The 17,621-nt window shown below is 39.2% G+C and overlaps 1 protein-coding gene across 1 annotated transcript; it reads right to left on the bottom strand.

Annotated features, from left to right (window-relative positions):
- Positions 1-42: 42 nt before the first annotated feature.
- LOC140343904 (HLA class II histocompatibility antigen, DM beta chain) lies at positions 43-16,022 on the bottom strand. Its single transcript, XM_072430803.1, has 6 exons — positions 15,906-16,022; positions 13,508-13,798; positions 11,689-11,964; positions 10,465-10,581; positions 2,934-2,988; positions 43-2,027 (listed from the first exon to the last, which is right to left on the bottom strand). Exons 1-5 carry the CDS (start codon positions 15,964-15,966, stop codon positions 2,954-2,956), a joined length of 780 nt encoding a protein of 259 aa, XP_072286904.1. The 5' UTR covers positions 15,967-16,022; the 3' UTR covers positions 43-2,027; positions 2,934-2,953.
- Positions 16,023-17,621: the final 1,599 nt, after the last annotated feature.

The following is a 17,621-nucleotide window of genomic DNA, read 5'->3' as shown; positions in this document are numbered from 1 at the left end:
TAGAAAAATTTCCTTGTGTAAAAATAAAAATGAAGCCATAAATAAATACTATTTTTTATTGATTTAATAGCAAAAAAATCTCTCACTGATCAATGCAGAATCTTTTATACACCTCAACAAACAAGCTATATTAACCATAAATTAAAACTCTGTAATAATGCCTAGGAAATGTGTGTGCAAATCAAAACCAGAAAATAGACAGGAAACAGAAATGAAACGTCTGTCACTATTCAGGGGGAAGAGGTAGGTGAGATATCCCCCCCCCCCCCCCGGATTTGAGGTACAATAGCATTTGTATTAGTAATATTACAGTCATTGTATTTTATTTTAAATCCTAAAAGCAATTTTACAAAAAAAACAGCAGGCTGAATTATAAAAACAGATTGGATATTTCATTGAAATGTTTGAATTTGGTTAAGTACAACACCTACATGTCTCATGTGTATACTGCATTAGGCTAGGTTCATACCTGCGGTGAGGTTGCGGTGTGTTTACCATTTCCTCATGCCAGGAACCTCTGCCTTTCCTGAAATGCTACGTGGTAGCATCTCCCTGCAGCAACCCCATAGGGAATGAATAGGGGCAGCAGTGAGAGGTACTGTTACTGCTTACTGCCACCTGCTGTCAAATGTAAGTAATAGCACCTTACTGTAGCAGCCTCATGGGGAATGAATAGGGGCAGCCAGTGAGTAGTACTAGTACTGCTTACTGCCACCTGCTGTCAAATGTACAAATAAGCGCCTCCCTACACCAGCCCCATAGGGAATGAATAGGGGCAGCCAGTGGGTGGTACTAGTACTGCCTACTGCCACCTGCTGTCAAATGTACATAATAGCATCTTCCTGCAGCAGCCCCATGGGGTATGAATAGGGGCAGTCAGTGGGTGGTTCCAGTACTGCTTACTGCCACCTGCTGCCAAATGTACATAATAGAGCCACCCTGCACCAGCCCCATGGGGAATGAATAGGGGCAGCCAGTGAGTGGTACTAGTACTGCTTACTGCCACGTTCTTTCAAATGTGCAGACCCCGCAGTTTGAATGTTCAAGTGACTGGCAGGGTGCCAGCAGTGGGGAGCTGCATTGGGATCATGCGATTTAGAGGCTGATTTGAAAGTGCCCCTGGTGGGTTTCCCTGTGTATCAGATACCACAAAACACACACGACACATACAGTGAGCTTGCAATGCACAATGTTATGTGGTTTGGTGTGGGGGTATTTCTACAACATAAAAAATTGAGCATAACACTAAACGAATGAAATGTCCACATACACCTACAACATGTAAAAAGTGATTGTAGCTGCAGTGCACAAATCAGAGCTAAGTACTGGGTGAGAGTTTTTTTCTCAGCTGGCACTAAAAGTTACATTTTTAGGACAAACTGTCATGGACCACTTTTTCCAGTACAAAAAAGGGTTTTCTATTAGAGTTAGTGATCCCATGAATTGTGCAGTGTTTGTATGATTCATTTTATAGGACCTGTTTGATACAGACCTAGTGATCACTGGGCACACAAATGCCAGACTTAGACAAACACACAATAGTAAGAAAATGATCCTGCAAAGGAGTAAAACAATGTAAAAAGTAAACATCCCACAATGGCCTTCATATATGACATTGCCTGAAAGAAGAACTGTCTGTGTTGTCCAATAGCACCCAACAAGCTTCTTCATAAGTCCTAAAAATAAAAATGGGAATCTGATACACTGGGCAACTCAGACAGTTTGTCTTTCAGGTTTTTATACATGTTAACAATTCCAAGTAAAGTAAAAAGTCGCTTTGTGGTTGGAATAGGATGGTATGCTGGAACCTGCGATGATCCAGGAGTGTGTAGAATGTGATTGGTGGAGCTGTGGATGGTGGGAGTTTTGAGTTCCCACAGTCAATTATTCATCATTGTCAGGATGTATAATGAGCAGGATTCTTATTGACAGATCTTACACACTGACTGTCTTCAGACACAAAAAAAAAAGTCTTTGTTCTGCGTGGAGTTTTTCCTACGTGACCAGAAAAACTCTTCTGCCAAGACCTGCACGATATATAATGAGAAATGTTATTTATATGTGAAACCCAACCTATAAAACTGTTTTATTTCTCAGAACTGAAGCAAAGATCAGCAGGACCATTGGCATAGTGATTTGTTCCATGAAAATGTTCATTCTGCAATGGAAGAATGCAATTAAAGGGTATTTTCCATGCACTCTAACAGACTTGAAAGATATTAAGCAGACACAGGTGAATGCACTTATGTACTTGTAATGTGATAAATAGATATGGGCAAACTTACAGATACAGTACATTAGTTTAACCACATGTGCGATTTCAATCCTTCCACTAGATGGTGCTGTGTTTTCTTCATTAACAAATTATATTATATCTGCATCGCCGCCTAGTGGAATAGTGGAAAATGACATCTGCTATTATACCAATGTACCTGTATGTTTGCCCATGTCTACTTAATACCTTTTAAGTACATTAAAGTACATCCACCCATCTCAGTTCACATAGAACAATAAAATAAGTACGTAATTTTAAAAGAATTACTATGTGAATAGTTTATAAAGATACCCTTTTGTGTCTATTATCATCTGTACACTACAAAAAGACAAGAGAAGAATAAAAAAGTCACACTGAAGATCCTGCTATCAAGATCCTTGTTCATACACTTCCTGTTTAACTATATTAACTGTCTTCCTTTGCAATTACCCCGTCAGGCTTTCAATAGATATTACAAGTAACCATTATAATGCATTTTCAGATTGTACGGTTTACTATTATCACCATTCTGAATCCCGTCTGAAGAAATTTGACTATCTTCGGCTTTATTCAGAATTAAAGTTTAATTTTCATTTTCTAAATAGTGGTGGAAAAATTTACTTAGGTTGCTTTGAGAAACACCCCAGTGCCATATAACACAAATGTATAAAATTATTACCTCTGTACCTAATTATGAGTTCAGTCTTCATAACTTCCCGGAATAGGAAAGTAACCTGAAAGAAACAAAGAACAAACATTATACTAATAATCAACCTCATGTCTGGAATGACATCATCTGGGTATAAAGGAGGATTTCCCCATGTCACAACTTACATAATACAGAAATATTTTAAAGAGGACCTGCAGTGCTGTGGAAAAAATGAACTGGTGGTAGGTGAGAAGGTAGGTATTGTTCTTGTCTTGTTTATTTCACAAAGCTTTGGAAGTATTTGGAAAAGAGATGTAAAATTCATCCCAATTATGCCCCCCATAATACCAAAGCTTGCCCTATGTTATTAAAGCAAAACAAAAAAGTATTATAAATATATTTCTCTATAGCCACAAAGGATATAAATCTACTTTGTGCGAACTAAATACATTTGCACCCCCCCCCCCCCAAAAAAAAAAGTAGCAGTAATATTATTATTGGATTGTACATATACTGAGCAGCGTTCACAGCTGTAGTAGGGGCCCAAAAGGCCCACCCAATTTAGGCTGCCGATGGAAAACTAGAGGAGGGGGCGGATACAAGACCGGAGAGGACGCAGCCATGACCAGTCTTTATTACAGGAAGCTACAATAGAAAGACAAAGTTTTAAAAGCTTTTTTCAACAGATCTGAAAGAAATAAAGAAAAGACACCAAGATCCAAGTAAAACTACACATGCCTCATGTATTTAGAAAAGTTTTTGCTTATCCTGTAGTTTTTTTCTTTTGCAAAATAAGGAATGGGGAAGACTGATGTTTTTTTCATTATCTTTGTATATCACATTAGGAAAATTTACCCTGCAAACAAATCAGGACATAAAGACAGTTGTCACCACAACATTGGTTTTTTTCTGAGTTTCCCCTCACCTTCCCTCCCCACCTGTTCTGGTGGCAATTCTAAAATGTTAGATTTCCCCTCACTTTCTGCATCAGAATAAATGGTCACCAGGACAAGCAGAGAGGGTGAATCCTCCCAGAGGGGACACAGGGAGCAATAAAAAAAATAAAAAGGTTTATTAAAACCTTTCAGTGGGGTTTCCCCTAAACTGGGGTAAATGCTGGGATAAAAGGGGTGAATGCTTGTTTTTGGAGGGAGGGGGTAATTAAGCTCCCTTTACCTTATTCATCACTACCCAATCATCCGTCTCCCTTCCCTTGATGCTCCAAGCTGTAGGAGGACTGCTGGTCCTACAATGTATATAATAACATCAAAGTGCAAAGGATGGAGCTGCAAAAGGAAGATGCATCAGAGTGGTATGAGGAAGCCTTTAGTACTAACAGATTAGGTAAAAATGCTTTTTAATGGTACCCCACATGAAAACTAATTAAACCCTTGTAGTGCAGGGAAAGCCCCTCTGCAAGAATAGTTTTTACATTTTCAGAGTTCATTATGAACCTCATTGATTTGCGTGGCTCTGCCCTCTATCCCAAAAATGAACAACTTGGCTGTTTTTGGAATTGCAAAATAAGTTATCACATTCAAATACTTTCTATTTTAAGGAGCCTCTACTTTGCCTTGTACATATATACATAATGAGCAGATCTTTCTCCCACCGTATATACAATATAAATCAAACCATGGCTGCTTTGGCTAAAGGACAGGGTAGGAATGCTGAACAGGAAATGGTTAAACGAATGAGTAATGCATAGAAGTTTGTGACGTGTGCCATAGAAATGTACAATGGATGGGTTCAAGGCTTATTTATTGTTTGTCACACAATAGAAGTGAATGCGGGAGAGATAAAGACATGAACTTAGCATGCTGCTTGTTATATAAAGACACTTCACACTCAGTTCTCTATACACCGCTCTCATCTCTGTATAATATAAAGTGAAATACACAGCAGCCATGATAGGAAGATTGTGACATAAACATATATTCCCTGTGTCTCAATTTGTTATAATATAAATAAATTGCTAACTCCTTATTATTGTGATCCACAAAACACCAGGTCCCACAATCAACCCTGTATCTCTGTTGGTACCGAAAGAAATGTCCTGGTACTTTCAGGTATGGGGAAACATGTGACTCCCATGTGAAAGCCCTGGTGATTGGTCAAATTCTTTAACCTGGAGCAGAGGTGTGTGTTGAAAAGATATGAAATTGGGGAAAAAGTTTAACAATCGTCATATCCCCTTTGAAATGCTGTACTTCTGTCTAACCTTACGTTACACTGACATAAGCCACCACAAGTCATTATGGCTTTGAGGAATAGGACAGAGGCACTGGTGAACATGTATGGGTAAACCAGGGGTGTAGTTGTAAAAAAAGAAGAGGGGGCAGGGAATCCATGGCGAGCGTGAATGCACATCTTCGGTATGTAAATGCCTCATTTACCAAAAAAAGTGAGGGCACGGCGTGCCCGCCCCGACTACACACCTGGGTATAACTCCCTAGATTAATCATTTGTCAGTTCTAGGTGGGAATTGCTGGCCTTAATCACATGCTGATTTCTGATTTGCGTACATTTTTTTTCTTTGAGTCCACAGATTTGTCCCTGCTGCAGATATTATAATGAATGAGAAACTTTACTTGTTCTTGCTGGCATGAATGAACAGTGAGAGGACACTTCCTTTATTTGTCCCCTGCTGACCATTTCATTTATTAGCCATTTTATCCTTTTTTGTGATGTAATAAAAGCAATCGTATTTATTTTCTTTAAAATGATATTCTAATTTATACTTTGTCATTTATATCTGCAGACCTGAAGAAGGAGGGCTGCCCTAACCCTGAAATGTGTTGGTCATCTGTGTCAAATCATAAAAGGTTTCTCTGGAGGCTACATGCTGACTGCTGCTTCTATTAATCTCATTCCTATAATACTCTAGAGGGTAACAAAACGGGACATCTCTAATTTAGTGAGAATACATTATTACTATTATTATTATTATTATTATTATTAATAATAATTTTACTAATAATAATAATAATAATAAACAGGATTTATATAGCGCCAACATATTACGCAGCACTGTACATTAAATAAGTGTTGCAAATACAGATACAGGCAGTGATACAGGAGGAGGAGAGGACCCTGCCCCGAAGAGCTTACAATCTAGGAGGTGGGAGAAAGTAACATATCTACATATTCAGGGCTCCATGCCATTTACTGAAAGTTATATCAATGAACTATCATCAATCAGTGGATGGTGTAAACATCTGTAATCCATCTGAAATATTTTTGGACTTCCCTATGAAAGCATTCTTCTCAGGCAGTTCCAATGGCAAATACAAAAATACTAAAATCTGATGCAGTAATAGAAATAATAAAAACGCAAACACAAGGACAAAGTGAAACATTTATATTGACAATGAACTTCCATTTTTCAAGGAAAATATAAAGAACAAGAAACATTTACATATACAGTGCAGAACAAGAAAAAACGACTCACATGAATGCTGATACATTACACATACAATACAAACATAAAACATACAATGTTATAGAAAAAACATAAAACATACACATGAACAAAACACATTAGTACAACCAATACAAAGAGAAACAAGTAGACATATTAGGCCTGATATAAAAAAGATCTCCGAGGCTGAAGAGGATACACTTTCATCAGTAAAGCTGGGTGATCCACCAAACCTGGAATGGATCTAGTCCAGGATTGAAAATATTTGCTAACAAATAGCAAATGACCTTTCCATGTTTTCAGGATCACCCAGCTTAACTGATGAAAGAGTATCCTCTCCAGCCTTGGAGAGCTTTAATAAATCAGCCCAACTGACAGACATGACAGACAAAAGTGCAGTACATACAGTTCTTTCACCTCTACATTTTGCATACACACATATTGCACCTAAAATATGACCTGTAACCTCCCTGGTTCTTGCTCACTGATTATTTTACTGGTTTCTGTTCTCTGTGCCTTATGGACTGTTAAAGAAGAACTCATGTCCACTGAGGGTACCCAGGGCTTTACTCATAATGTGAAAGTATTCACAGCATATTGGCACATTATGGCACACTTACCTGCCAAACTGGCCAATTCCAGCGGAGCAATTCCATTGCTACTGACATCTTGATTGGCCGGTCCATAATGACATAACCCCAATACATGTGTACTGGAGTAGTCAGTAGTCATGCCAGTAAGGGCTGTGGCCCAGTGGTTAGTACTCTGGCCTTTGCAGCACTAGGTCCCAGGTTTGAATCCCAGCCAGGGCACTATCTGCATGGAGTTTGCAGGTTTTACCTCTGTCTGTATGAGTTGCCTCCCACATTATAAGAACATGCAGTTAGGTTGATTGTCTTCCCCCAATATTGACCTTACACTGTAATAAAGACATATGACTATGGTAGGGACCTTAGATTGTAAGGGACAGATAGTGACATTATTTTGTACAGCGCTCTGTAATATGATGGTGCTATATAAATACTATGCAATAATATTAGTCAAGGAACACAAAGTACTGAAAGATACCAAGGTCTGCCCAGGGAAAGAGAGATCAGAGAAGCTGGAATCCCTTGCCTAACCCCTATTTTATTTTAGTAATCACCTCCCCATCCTGCTTTCCTCCATTGGTCCAACACAAATAAACAAACAATGGAACATGTTGGAAGGCACTGCACTTCTCAGATGCCTGGGGCAGCTTTATGTCCTCAGAGCTTAGTAAATTGCCCAAACTACATGGAGATGTTTCCTGCCAGTTGGCCATTATCATGGCTCCTGCAGAATAGGGCCCATGCACGGGAATAATGGAACAGCTAGGTATAAGGTGTCAACATGCTAGGTAACATATTGTAATGACATTGAACTCGGTTTATTAATTCTACAGAACACTTATCCCTGTATGTAAATCACCATGACAACGGGAATGCGGTATATTTCAATGTCAGTTATGCATGAAGGCAACATCAGACGTGTTCTAGATATCTGTGTTCTAAAAAAACTATTTTTCGTTTTTTTCTAAAACATTATCCGAATTGCAAAACGATAATCAAAAGGTACTCACTGGTATATTTTGTGACACTCAAAGCTGGGTATACGCATGAAAATCTGATTGCACAATCTCTGTCAAATCCTCCTGTACTATAGACTATATTATATTATGTATTATTTATTAGCTGCCAGGATATAACATTAGAGTCCCAATGCGGCTGATTGGTCCCCATAGTGAGTCCAAAGTGCAGAGAAACTACATAGAACCCTCTGTGTAGAAGCAGCGGCCTCTCTGTAACAGCATACCCACTGCTCTCCAATAATTAAAGGTCATGTACTCTGCTGCTTGGGGTGATCTAGTTCTTGGAGTGCCACTGCATAGAGACCACTGATTCTCAACAGAAAGCAGCAGTCATCTTAGGAGGACAGCACTATAGGCTCAGTATAGGAATAATCTAGGTTGCCCAATTAATCTGATTTATAAAAAAATCCTTCAACAACATAAAAGGATTCAGGGATTCAATAACAAAGGGTCTAAGAGAAGTTATTCACCGTTGCTGGTGGTAAGCTGACATTATATGGGGACACAGCGCTTCTCATTGGCCTGTGCATTATCTCCACCCTTCAGCGCACACCCCTGGTAGAAAGGGGCCAAGGAAACCCCCCAGGAGCAAAGGCTTGATTGTTCCCCCACCAAAAGCTCCCCCTGCACTGAGTGCGTCTCACTGTCCTCCCCGAGATCCACATCTTCTTCCTCTAAGGACTGTGAGGGAAGCAGGGGAGATACGGACACATTATTCATACATCCATCCAGTATGGAAACCTCTGAAAGAAGGCAGACAAGGTGCAGAGATGTCAATAAGATCCCAGCTAGCGGTTACAGGGTGGGAAGATGAATGGTGCCCCTTTAATGCTAATTAATGGTCTCCTCTGATGCTACAATCATTTATTCAATAGCTACAGTACGGTCAGCCTTTAAAACTTGAAAATCCAACTAATGTTAAAATCAAGCAAAAATTCTTCAAACTTCCATCTCAAACTTTGGGGGTCACATGATCACATCTCAGTGACCATCCCACCAACTGAGAGAAAATGAGCTGTAGTGCAGAGTGCAAGCACATTTGGCCAAAGAAAAATAAATCTTCTGCCCGTCGCTTTGCCATTACACATTGTGTTGACATATCAGTCTGATTGCTATTTGAATTTGCCACAATTTTGGGTTTATTTGGGCTTTAAACCTGAACTCGAGGCAATCAGCAATTCGTCCACCTATGTCTATATTAAAACCATGAAATGTATTTTAGTTACTATTAGAAAGACCTGAAAATGATTTCATAGTAGCCTGTAATTTTCTAATGAGAGGAAGAAGTCAGTACTGTGCCAGTCATTAATATTGGGGCTTGGATCCCCTTTGGGTCCCTTTGTCATTCTGGTGACTTTTGGGAACGCGCCCTGCACAGACACAATATTCCCCTCACCAGTTACTAAGTGCAGAAGTGACAACACTGACTTTGAGTGCCAGGGAAGGGCTTAGCAAGCCAGTGGAAGGTAAGTACTAGTAACAGCGGCTTATTAAGTGGTGAACCTGGCACTTTCCTATAGATGGGCAATTATATAGGTATGTTTTAAAACACATCAGTCTTTTACATAAATATAAGGGCTGCTATGGATGGCCCCTTTCCAAAAATGATCAATGCCTGATATAAAAAAACTCAGAGACTAATCAGTGACCAATTCATAAAAAAAGGAGCAAAAAATAGTGACATTGTGTTTATTATTATACTCTCTCATAAAAAACACATAAAAAAATAATATAAATATAAAGAGAAGGACAAATGCAGACTCTGAGTGTTGAGCTGGCTTTTAACCTGCAATGACCCAGAATGGCCACCAGATGGCAGTGCAGCATTTACAATACAGAAGCTTGGACTTAAGTGCTTTAAAAGTAAATTCTGCTTAGAGTTCTGCATATACAGTTCATATATGCATTCATATAGTTCATACTGGGATCTGCTTGTGTAACAAAGTGGAAGGTTCTTAGGACTAGGCTTTGAAAGGTGTGTGTTTAAAAAATGAAAATACAACTATATCTGCTAAATGATAAAACCTGCTATACCACAAGTTAGTAACCACACATACTTTCAGAAGTTTAATTTAGTAATTTAGCACCACTCCCAAATAAAAATTCCCTGTCGGGAGTTGGCCTACCGCCTTCTGTCTTTTGGCCATTCACTATATTAATATGAAACCATGGCATGCAGGGTGTGTGTGTAGAAGGGTGGCAGGCTAAAGGTCTATATATAAATCGTAAGTCTTGAAATGTGCACACGATAGTGGTGCAAAATTAGGGGGACCCAGGGTGCTTTACAAGGCATCAAAGGATTTGTGAGGTTCCTGCAAATGAACTGCATTCAGGACTGGGCATAGGGGTAGGCAAAAGAGGGGACCATGGGCACTTGAGCAGGAAGGGGGTACAAACAGTGCAGACCTGCAGGCTGTGGTGCTAGATTGATCATAAAAGACATTTTTCCTTTGTTTGCTAAGCTGCAGTACACCACTTTATATACACATACACAGTGAAATGTAATATTACCCAATGTTATAATGACTTACCACTTCTTTTGGCATTCTTCCAACAAGCTACTCCTAAAATAAGGCAGATGACTCCCAACACAAAGACCACTGAAGCGACACTGATATTAATGATCTGTATGTCGGTCAAGCCATGCTCTGCTCAAACAAGAAGATAGTGTTAGAAAACATAAAACTCAATGAAGGAGATGAAGCTGGATGACATGCATGACAATCTCAAACCATGGAAAGTAAAAGTGCGCACTATGATCTCATGTATAGACAGGAAGAAAAGCCTACACATTTGTATTACCGTACAATTATACCTTCATTTAATAGCTATATTGAGTGGCCCCTGGGCAGCTTAGGGTACAGTGTCAACAAACTTTGAGCTTGCACCAGTAGCATTGGTTTGAGATCTTTTTAGATTATCCAGAAAAACTCACTTACAGGTGCATTTGACCTGCAATTGACCTTCCCCTGACCTATAATTAAACTACTTCATGTGGGTTTTGCATTCCTTTAGGCATTACACTGACTTTTCTCAACCTCTGTAACCCTGAATTTGAGGTCTCAGGGTCCCCCTGCATTATGACCAGTGGAAAATATTTTTCTTTTTTTTTATGGCCAATGGTAGAAATCCCTTTTACAAACAGCTACAAGTATGGAGCCACGCATCTGGTTCCACCAAAAGGCAACATCAAATCAGCCACAGTTCAAGGATGCCTGATCAAGCCCTAGAGATACCCAAGGTCCCACAGATCCATGATTGAGAATGAACGCTATAGACTACATCTATTGGAAAGCAAAACCAAATGTTAAAAAAAAACTCTTATGTGGGTCCAATTTGAACCATGGCAGGGGAATGTGAAAAGACATATTACAGATGCTTAGTGTTAGCCATATTTACAGGTAATTATTTTAAAAGGGAAATTTGCTGGAGTTCTGCTTTAAAGGATAAGCTAACTTTTGTTACCACTAAATTCTTATATTCACCCATCCACCTTCCTGACAGTTTCTTGGATGAATGAATACCATTCACTGCTATGGTGAGACATGGCCTCTATAGAAATAAATGTGATAGTTGTAAGGACCAGCAAGTTTACAGTGATTACTGTGATGGATCTGGCAGGATCATGGACAGGTAGAAATAAAAACTTAGTGTGTTGGTAACTACAGGATAACAGAACATTTATCTATACATAAGAAAAAAAGGCTAACATGGATGTTGCAGTGGATGAACCTCATTCCCATTGTCACACTTACTCCATATCTTTAATATTGGTTCGTCCAGACTCGAGTGATCGACCAGGCAGGTGTAGTTGTCACTGGAAACGGTATCCCTCAAATCCAGGACTGCCACAACGCGGTAGGTCCAATCTCCACTCCGCTGCGGCTCTGTGTAGTTCTTGACCAAATGGTCATTTTTAAACCAGGCTACACGGATGTCTTGGGGGTAAAATCCCCACACGTGGCAGATCAAAACTGGATCGCTCTCAGTGTGTATCTGAACTGGCAAAAATACTTCTACAGATGGTTTAGCTGGCAAGAGAAACAAGCAGATACATGAATAAGGAGCAATGCAATAAAACATAAAATGCTGAAAATGATAAAAGTTCATAGGAGCAGTTTAAGGCTCAGGAACAGGAGGTAACTCTTTCTGTAACATTCATGGAATAGGAAACCAAAGTAAATTTCTCCATCTGTGGTAAAGCCAGCAATAAAAGCCCAACTCTCCCTCCTTCCCACCAGCTACGTAAAAGGTTCTGTAGGGACATGGGTAGGGATGGAGTTGTTGGACCTGTAAAGCCAGTAATTAGACATGAGTAATGAGCAAAGGTCTGTGCTAGGGCATTGATTCCTCCTGAGTAGTCAGCTTTTCTATCAAGTTACAATAAGTAAATATGAATTATTTTATAAAAAGGAAAACAATGCACAAAAAACATTTTCTGCTCTATGATTTTTATAGGTTGGTGACAGGGCCTCTTTAAAGGCTGACTAGTTGATAACTCTCAACATGAACATGTAGAGGTAAGACTCACTGTGGGGACAAAATCTGCAGTTTTATACATTCTAATGTATTAGTTGTAAGAGAAGTCGATGTTTTTATAGAACACTTGTTTTCAAATATTATTATTTTAATACATATTTCCTATTTTATCTTCTGCTGACCTAAGCTAGGAGTCAGAGAACAAGAGAGAAGTTAATGAGAGACGTTCCCCTGATGTCAGCTCTGGATATTAGGTGTGCTCTTTTTTTGGAGAATAAACAGGTGTTAATCCAGTTTTCTATCCAAATGCAAAATTGTACATATGCAATATGTTCGTTATGCAAATAAATATTTATTAGAAGACAAAGAATTCCCAGAGTACTATGGGTTATCTATAGGAAGCTTGCACATAAAGGAGTTCATCACTTTGTTGTGCCTAAAATAATGTCATAATAGCATAATGTCTCTATACAGCCCGGGTTCTTCCATCCAACAGAGCAACGTACATGACGGAGCTACGAGAGACAACTATGGTATATTGAGTATCCTGAAATAAATGGAATGGAATAGAATTCTGTAAGCTTTGAAAGGTACATGTGTTCTGGTTTGCATAAAAGATAATGTTCTATATAATAGTTGTTGAGAAGTTGTTCCATATTACCTAACCTTGTCCTCATATTGATGTGCACATTACATCAACATGAAAAAAAGCCTATGATTAAGTGCCAAAAAAGTCAAGCATATATTAGGTGGCTGGACAAGACTGCCAATTCACCTTTATTATAGGCAGTGATCTACGAGTTCTGAGTTCGTACAAGGAGGTCAGCAGGAGGAACCATTGGATATTCCGGGGGTCAGGTGATTGACATCCCCAGAAACATCAATTTCTGTACAGAAATCAGCTAAGGATTTTTTAATGGGACATTGTTCACCAGCGTAGTTGGTGGGAGAGGTAAGTATTCACTTTTACACGGAGCTCCTGAGACCTCTCCATCCTTTCTACTTGGCACTTTCACAGTAATGATGACCCATGTGACAGCTCTGGGCCAATCATCAAACATCAGCGGCAGGACTTATCTACCCTTTGCCACTTACCTGTTCTTTTCACTGTCTTCTCCCAGAATGTAATAACTTCCTTCTTGCACTTTTCTTCCTCTTTTTCAACTCGAGTCACTGTGTCTGGATTGGTATTGAGGAGTGTTGAAAATTGTACTACAACTTGCCCTACCTCCCTGATACAACCCATTGGACAGGGAATATACATTTGATCAGATTTACTATAGGAAAGCAGAATTTGGCGGTTAAAAGTAAACCCAGTCCCAAATGTAATATTTCCTTGCTTGTTATCGCTGAATGTGCACTGGGAAATTCTCTGCATCAAAAAACCTGCAAAAACAATGCAAAAATGAGATGTAACAAATAAAAAAAAAACATTGGTAAAGAGGTGTAAGCTAATTAACTTTCACTGAAAATATGTGTCTGTATATTCCAGGCACAAAAACCTTCACTGAGATAAATACTTATAATAAGGTCACAAAAGACATATAAATCCCCTTTATGGACACCAAATGTTTTTGCAAACCCAGATAATTCTATGTAAATGTAGCAGTAATACTACCAATGAGCAGTGCTGTGGGAGGGACTCAGAAAACCCACCCACTACAGGAGGGGGCGGATACAAGACCAGTCACCCTGCACATGGAGAACGAGCAGTTTTGTCTGGCCTTTATCCCAGGAAGCATCAATACAAAGTTTATTTTTTTCTGGAAGAAAATCACAGAACATGCAAAGTAACAAATAAAATGCCTTTTGGATGTAGACATATGTTTACCCTGGAGTTCAGAAAAAAAGAAACAACCATTCAAAATTTAGATTTGCCTTTTCTGGTGCCCATTCCTGAAAATTTTGGAAAAACTCTTGCAGAAAAAAGTCATTAACAGAATCTTTTAATCTGACATATTTTGTAAATCAATCTGAGACCCCCAATGCATGATTTGGTTCCATCCACTGGCCCCTGGAAGGACATACCCAGGGACATAGGGTTGGCAGATGGAACCACAGCATCGAGCTGGGGATTGCAAGCATTAAAAACACCCAGAAATACTCTAAAGGTGAAGATTGTGCCTGGCATGGGGACAAGTATGTATTCATAGGCAACTTTCACAAGACAATATACTTTTATCTTTAAAAAAGTCTGTAGAGTCTGAAAGTTTTTCGGATAGATTAGTAAATGGTTAGAGCCTTATTGAGTTTCCTTGTATGTCCTATTTTTGAGGCATTCTCCTAAAAATAGGGAAAATCCCCTCTTACACATTTATATCCAGGACAGGGGTCCCCCAATACCTTCACTTTATGCTACCCTGATGGTGTAAATAAGCCCGGGACCATCACTGCATACCAAGATGACTAGATTGTAAGCTCTTCGGGGCAGAGTTCTCCCCTCCTCCTGTGTCATTGTCTGTATCTGTCTGTCATTTACAACCCCTATTTGTACAGCACTGCATAATATGTTGGCGCTATATAAATCCTGTTTATTATTATTAATAATTTGTCTGATTTTTTCAAACTAGAACTAGAAAGGTAAATGGTGCCGAAAAATGTTGAACACTGTTGTCACTATCAGCCAATCATATAAATGATTCCCCACCATTACAATAATTACAATATACAATGTAGTATAGACATGTAGGGATTGGCTCCATGATTAACTGTGTAGGAGTCCCTATGGATCAGGTTGAATTTGATATATAAACAAAACAATAGGGCACCTATATATTGATTAATACATAGTTATTGTTTTATGTAAGAACTGCAGGTACCCCACATTTACTTGGTATTGGGTCCCTGTACATCAGAGATCTGTAAGGTAGGGATAGAAGAAGCACAAGTAGCCAACTGGCTGTTTTGCAGTGCAAGGAATTGCTGATTGGTGAAGAGAGTAAAGTGACATGAGCTTAGAAGTCTGACTGCTTCTCCATTTACTGTCCAGTCTAAGGTTGTGGGGGGGACAAGACCTGCAAATGTTAAATAACTGCAGCGGAGATAAATTAGGTCTCTTCTCCTGCCAGAAAGCACTGAGCTATGACATTGTTATAGGGCAGCCATTCTCAATTAGGGTTTTGGGGTTCATCCACCTGTGGCGAATTATTGGGTGATACCTGAACAGTTCTGGAGCCGACAACACTTGGTAGAGCCAATTGCATGACTCCAATGATGGTTTTAGTTGTCTTGTGATAGTATGCCAGCAACATCTGGGGGGGAAACATCTGACAACCAATGTAAGAGGCTTTTGGCAGAGTTCCCTGAGACCCCCAATAAATTGGTTATAGCAGGGGGTCCCCAAGACCTGAACAAGGGTTCTTCGGGGGTAAAAAGGTGGAGAGAAGATGTTAAATGAATATTGGGTGTAACAATACCCAGTAACACATGCATGGGACTACATAGGATTCCATGAATTTACTTATATATAGATAGATAGAAATGAATACAATACCTGTTACAGGAGGCCATAACCAGCAGAATATCAGCAGCAATGTCCTAGAGGTTCCGCTCATCTCTGCAGAATTCTCTGCTGAATGTGAACTGAAACCCAGAAGTTTGTTAAGCAGCCCCGAACTCTGCAACCAATGAAAAATCAGGAGGAGATTTACATCATCTGTTACTAGGTAAAGGCTTGTTCCAACTTGCGAAAACTTTTTCTCAGAGAAGAGTTCAAAGCAGGGTGTGTAAGGGGAATTTTATTCCTTAAATTGTCGGGTTATTTCTGGGTGGTTTTACAGGTTACTAGTTGAGTATTTGGACAACTTCCCTAAATGACAAGAGGTGTTTAAGTTAGACCAACGTTATATTAAAATCCATCCTGTACGCCTTTAGAAAATATTGAGGATGACAGAAAGCCAAAAATAACAAGATATAAATAAATAGACTATTAAAGAAAACAGCTTGAGATATCCCCTGCTTTTTGAGATGACCTCAGTCTGCTGACCAGCATCATTTAAGGGTCATCCTGATCAACTGATTGGTTTTTTGTACTGCTTCTTCCTCACACATTCCAGCCCTGCTGTAAAGGAAATGGAAAAGGTGGATGATTTTCATGCACACATTTAATTGTATTTTAATTTTTATAGGCACCTCCTAGATCGTAAGCTCTTTGGGGCAGGGTCTTCTCCTGTCTGTATCTGTCTGTCATTTGCAACCCCTATTTAATGTACAGCACTGTATAATATGTTGTTGCTATATAAATCCTGTTTATTAATAATATTAATAATAATGATAATTATATCATAATAAATTGTCATATAGAGCTTTTTTAATTTATGTTTTTTTATCTCCCGGAAACATTTAAAAACCCCTTGTGTTGTAATAAAAGGGATCAGCTGTCAGGATGTTCTCCACCCATATAAACTTGGGGGGCTGATGGGGGGCGTTTTACACCCTAAGGATGTTCAGACTGGCAGTGAGGTTGTGGTGTTGTTATGTTTCGTCATTTCCGGTGAATCGCTGCCTCTTGGAAGACCCTACAAGTAGATTCTACAAGCAGCAACCCCATAAAGAATGAATGGAGGCACCAGTGAGTGCTACACTACCGACGGCTGTAAAATCTGCAGGTCTATGGTGAACAAGCAGTTGGTAAGGTGCCAGCCACCGGGAGCCACATGGGATCACAACCTAAAGCCTATGTCACAGTCATACTGACAACATTGACAACAGACTGCAATACTGACACACTGCACACTGACAACATTGACTGCAAGACCAGTTTGGAGGAAAGCACCAAGGGAAAACTCACACAAACATTCCCATGCTGATTTGCACAACCCATAGCATTTGAAGGCCAATATCTCATATTCAAGAATACCATGGAACCCCAGAAGGAAGTTTCTCTATAGCCTCTGTCACAATTACATAAGGATTAGGCATCTGCTTTTTATTAAAATGTTTTTTAAAGGCTATTATTATCATACTTTACATTAATATTAAATGGCCTAGAACACATTACAAATTCACGTTACTGTTTTGTGCTTCTTTATAATATACGATCCCATGGCTGAAATTAATGATCCTTTTAACAATCAACACAAATAATGGTTTAATAAATTAAACCAAATTTCCCAAACCACTACTAGCATGTGAGTATCATCTTTTCTGGACTGAAAACTAACTAACTGAATACTTTATCAAGAAGCAACAAGGTAACCCCTGTGACTTG

This window comes from Pyxicephalus adspersus, chromosome Z (genome assembly GCF_032062135.1).
Source record: "Pyxicephalus adspersus chromosome Z, UCB_Pads_2.0, whole genome shotgun sequence".
NCBI classification, from domain to species: Eukaryota; Metazoa; Chordata; class Amphibia; order Anura; family Pyxicephalidae; genus Pyxicephalus; species Pyxicephalus adspersus.
Note: the sequence above shows the minus strand (reverse complement) of the source record. Positions and strands in the feature narration are given on the sequence as shown.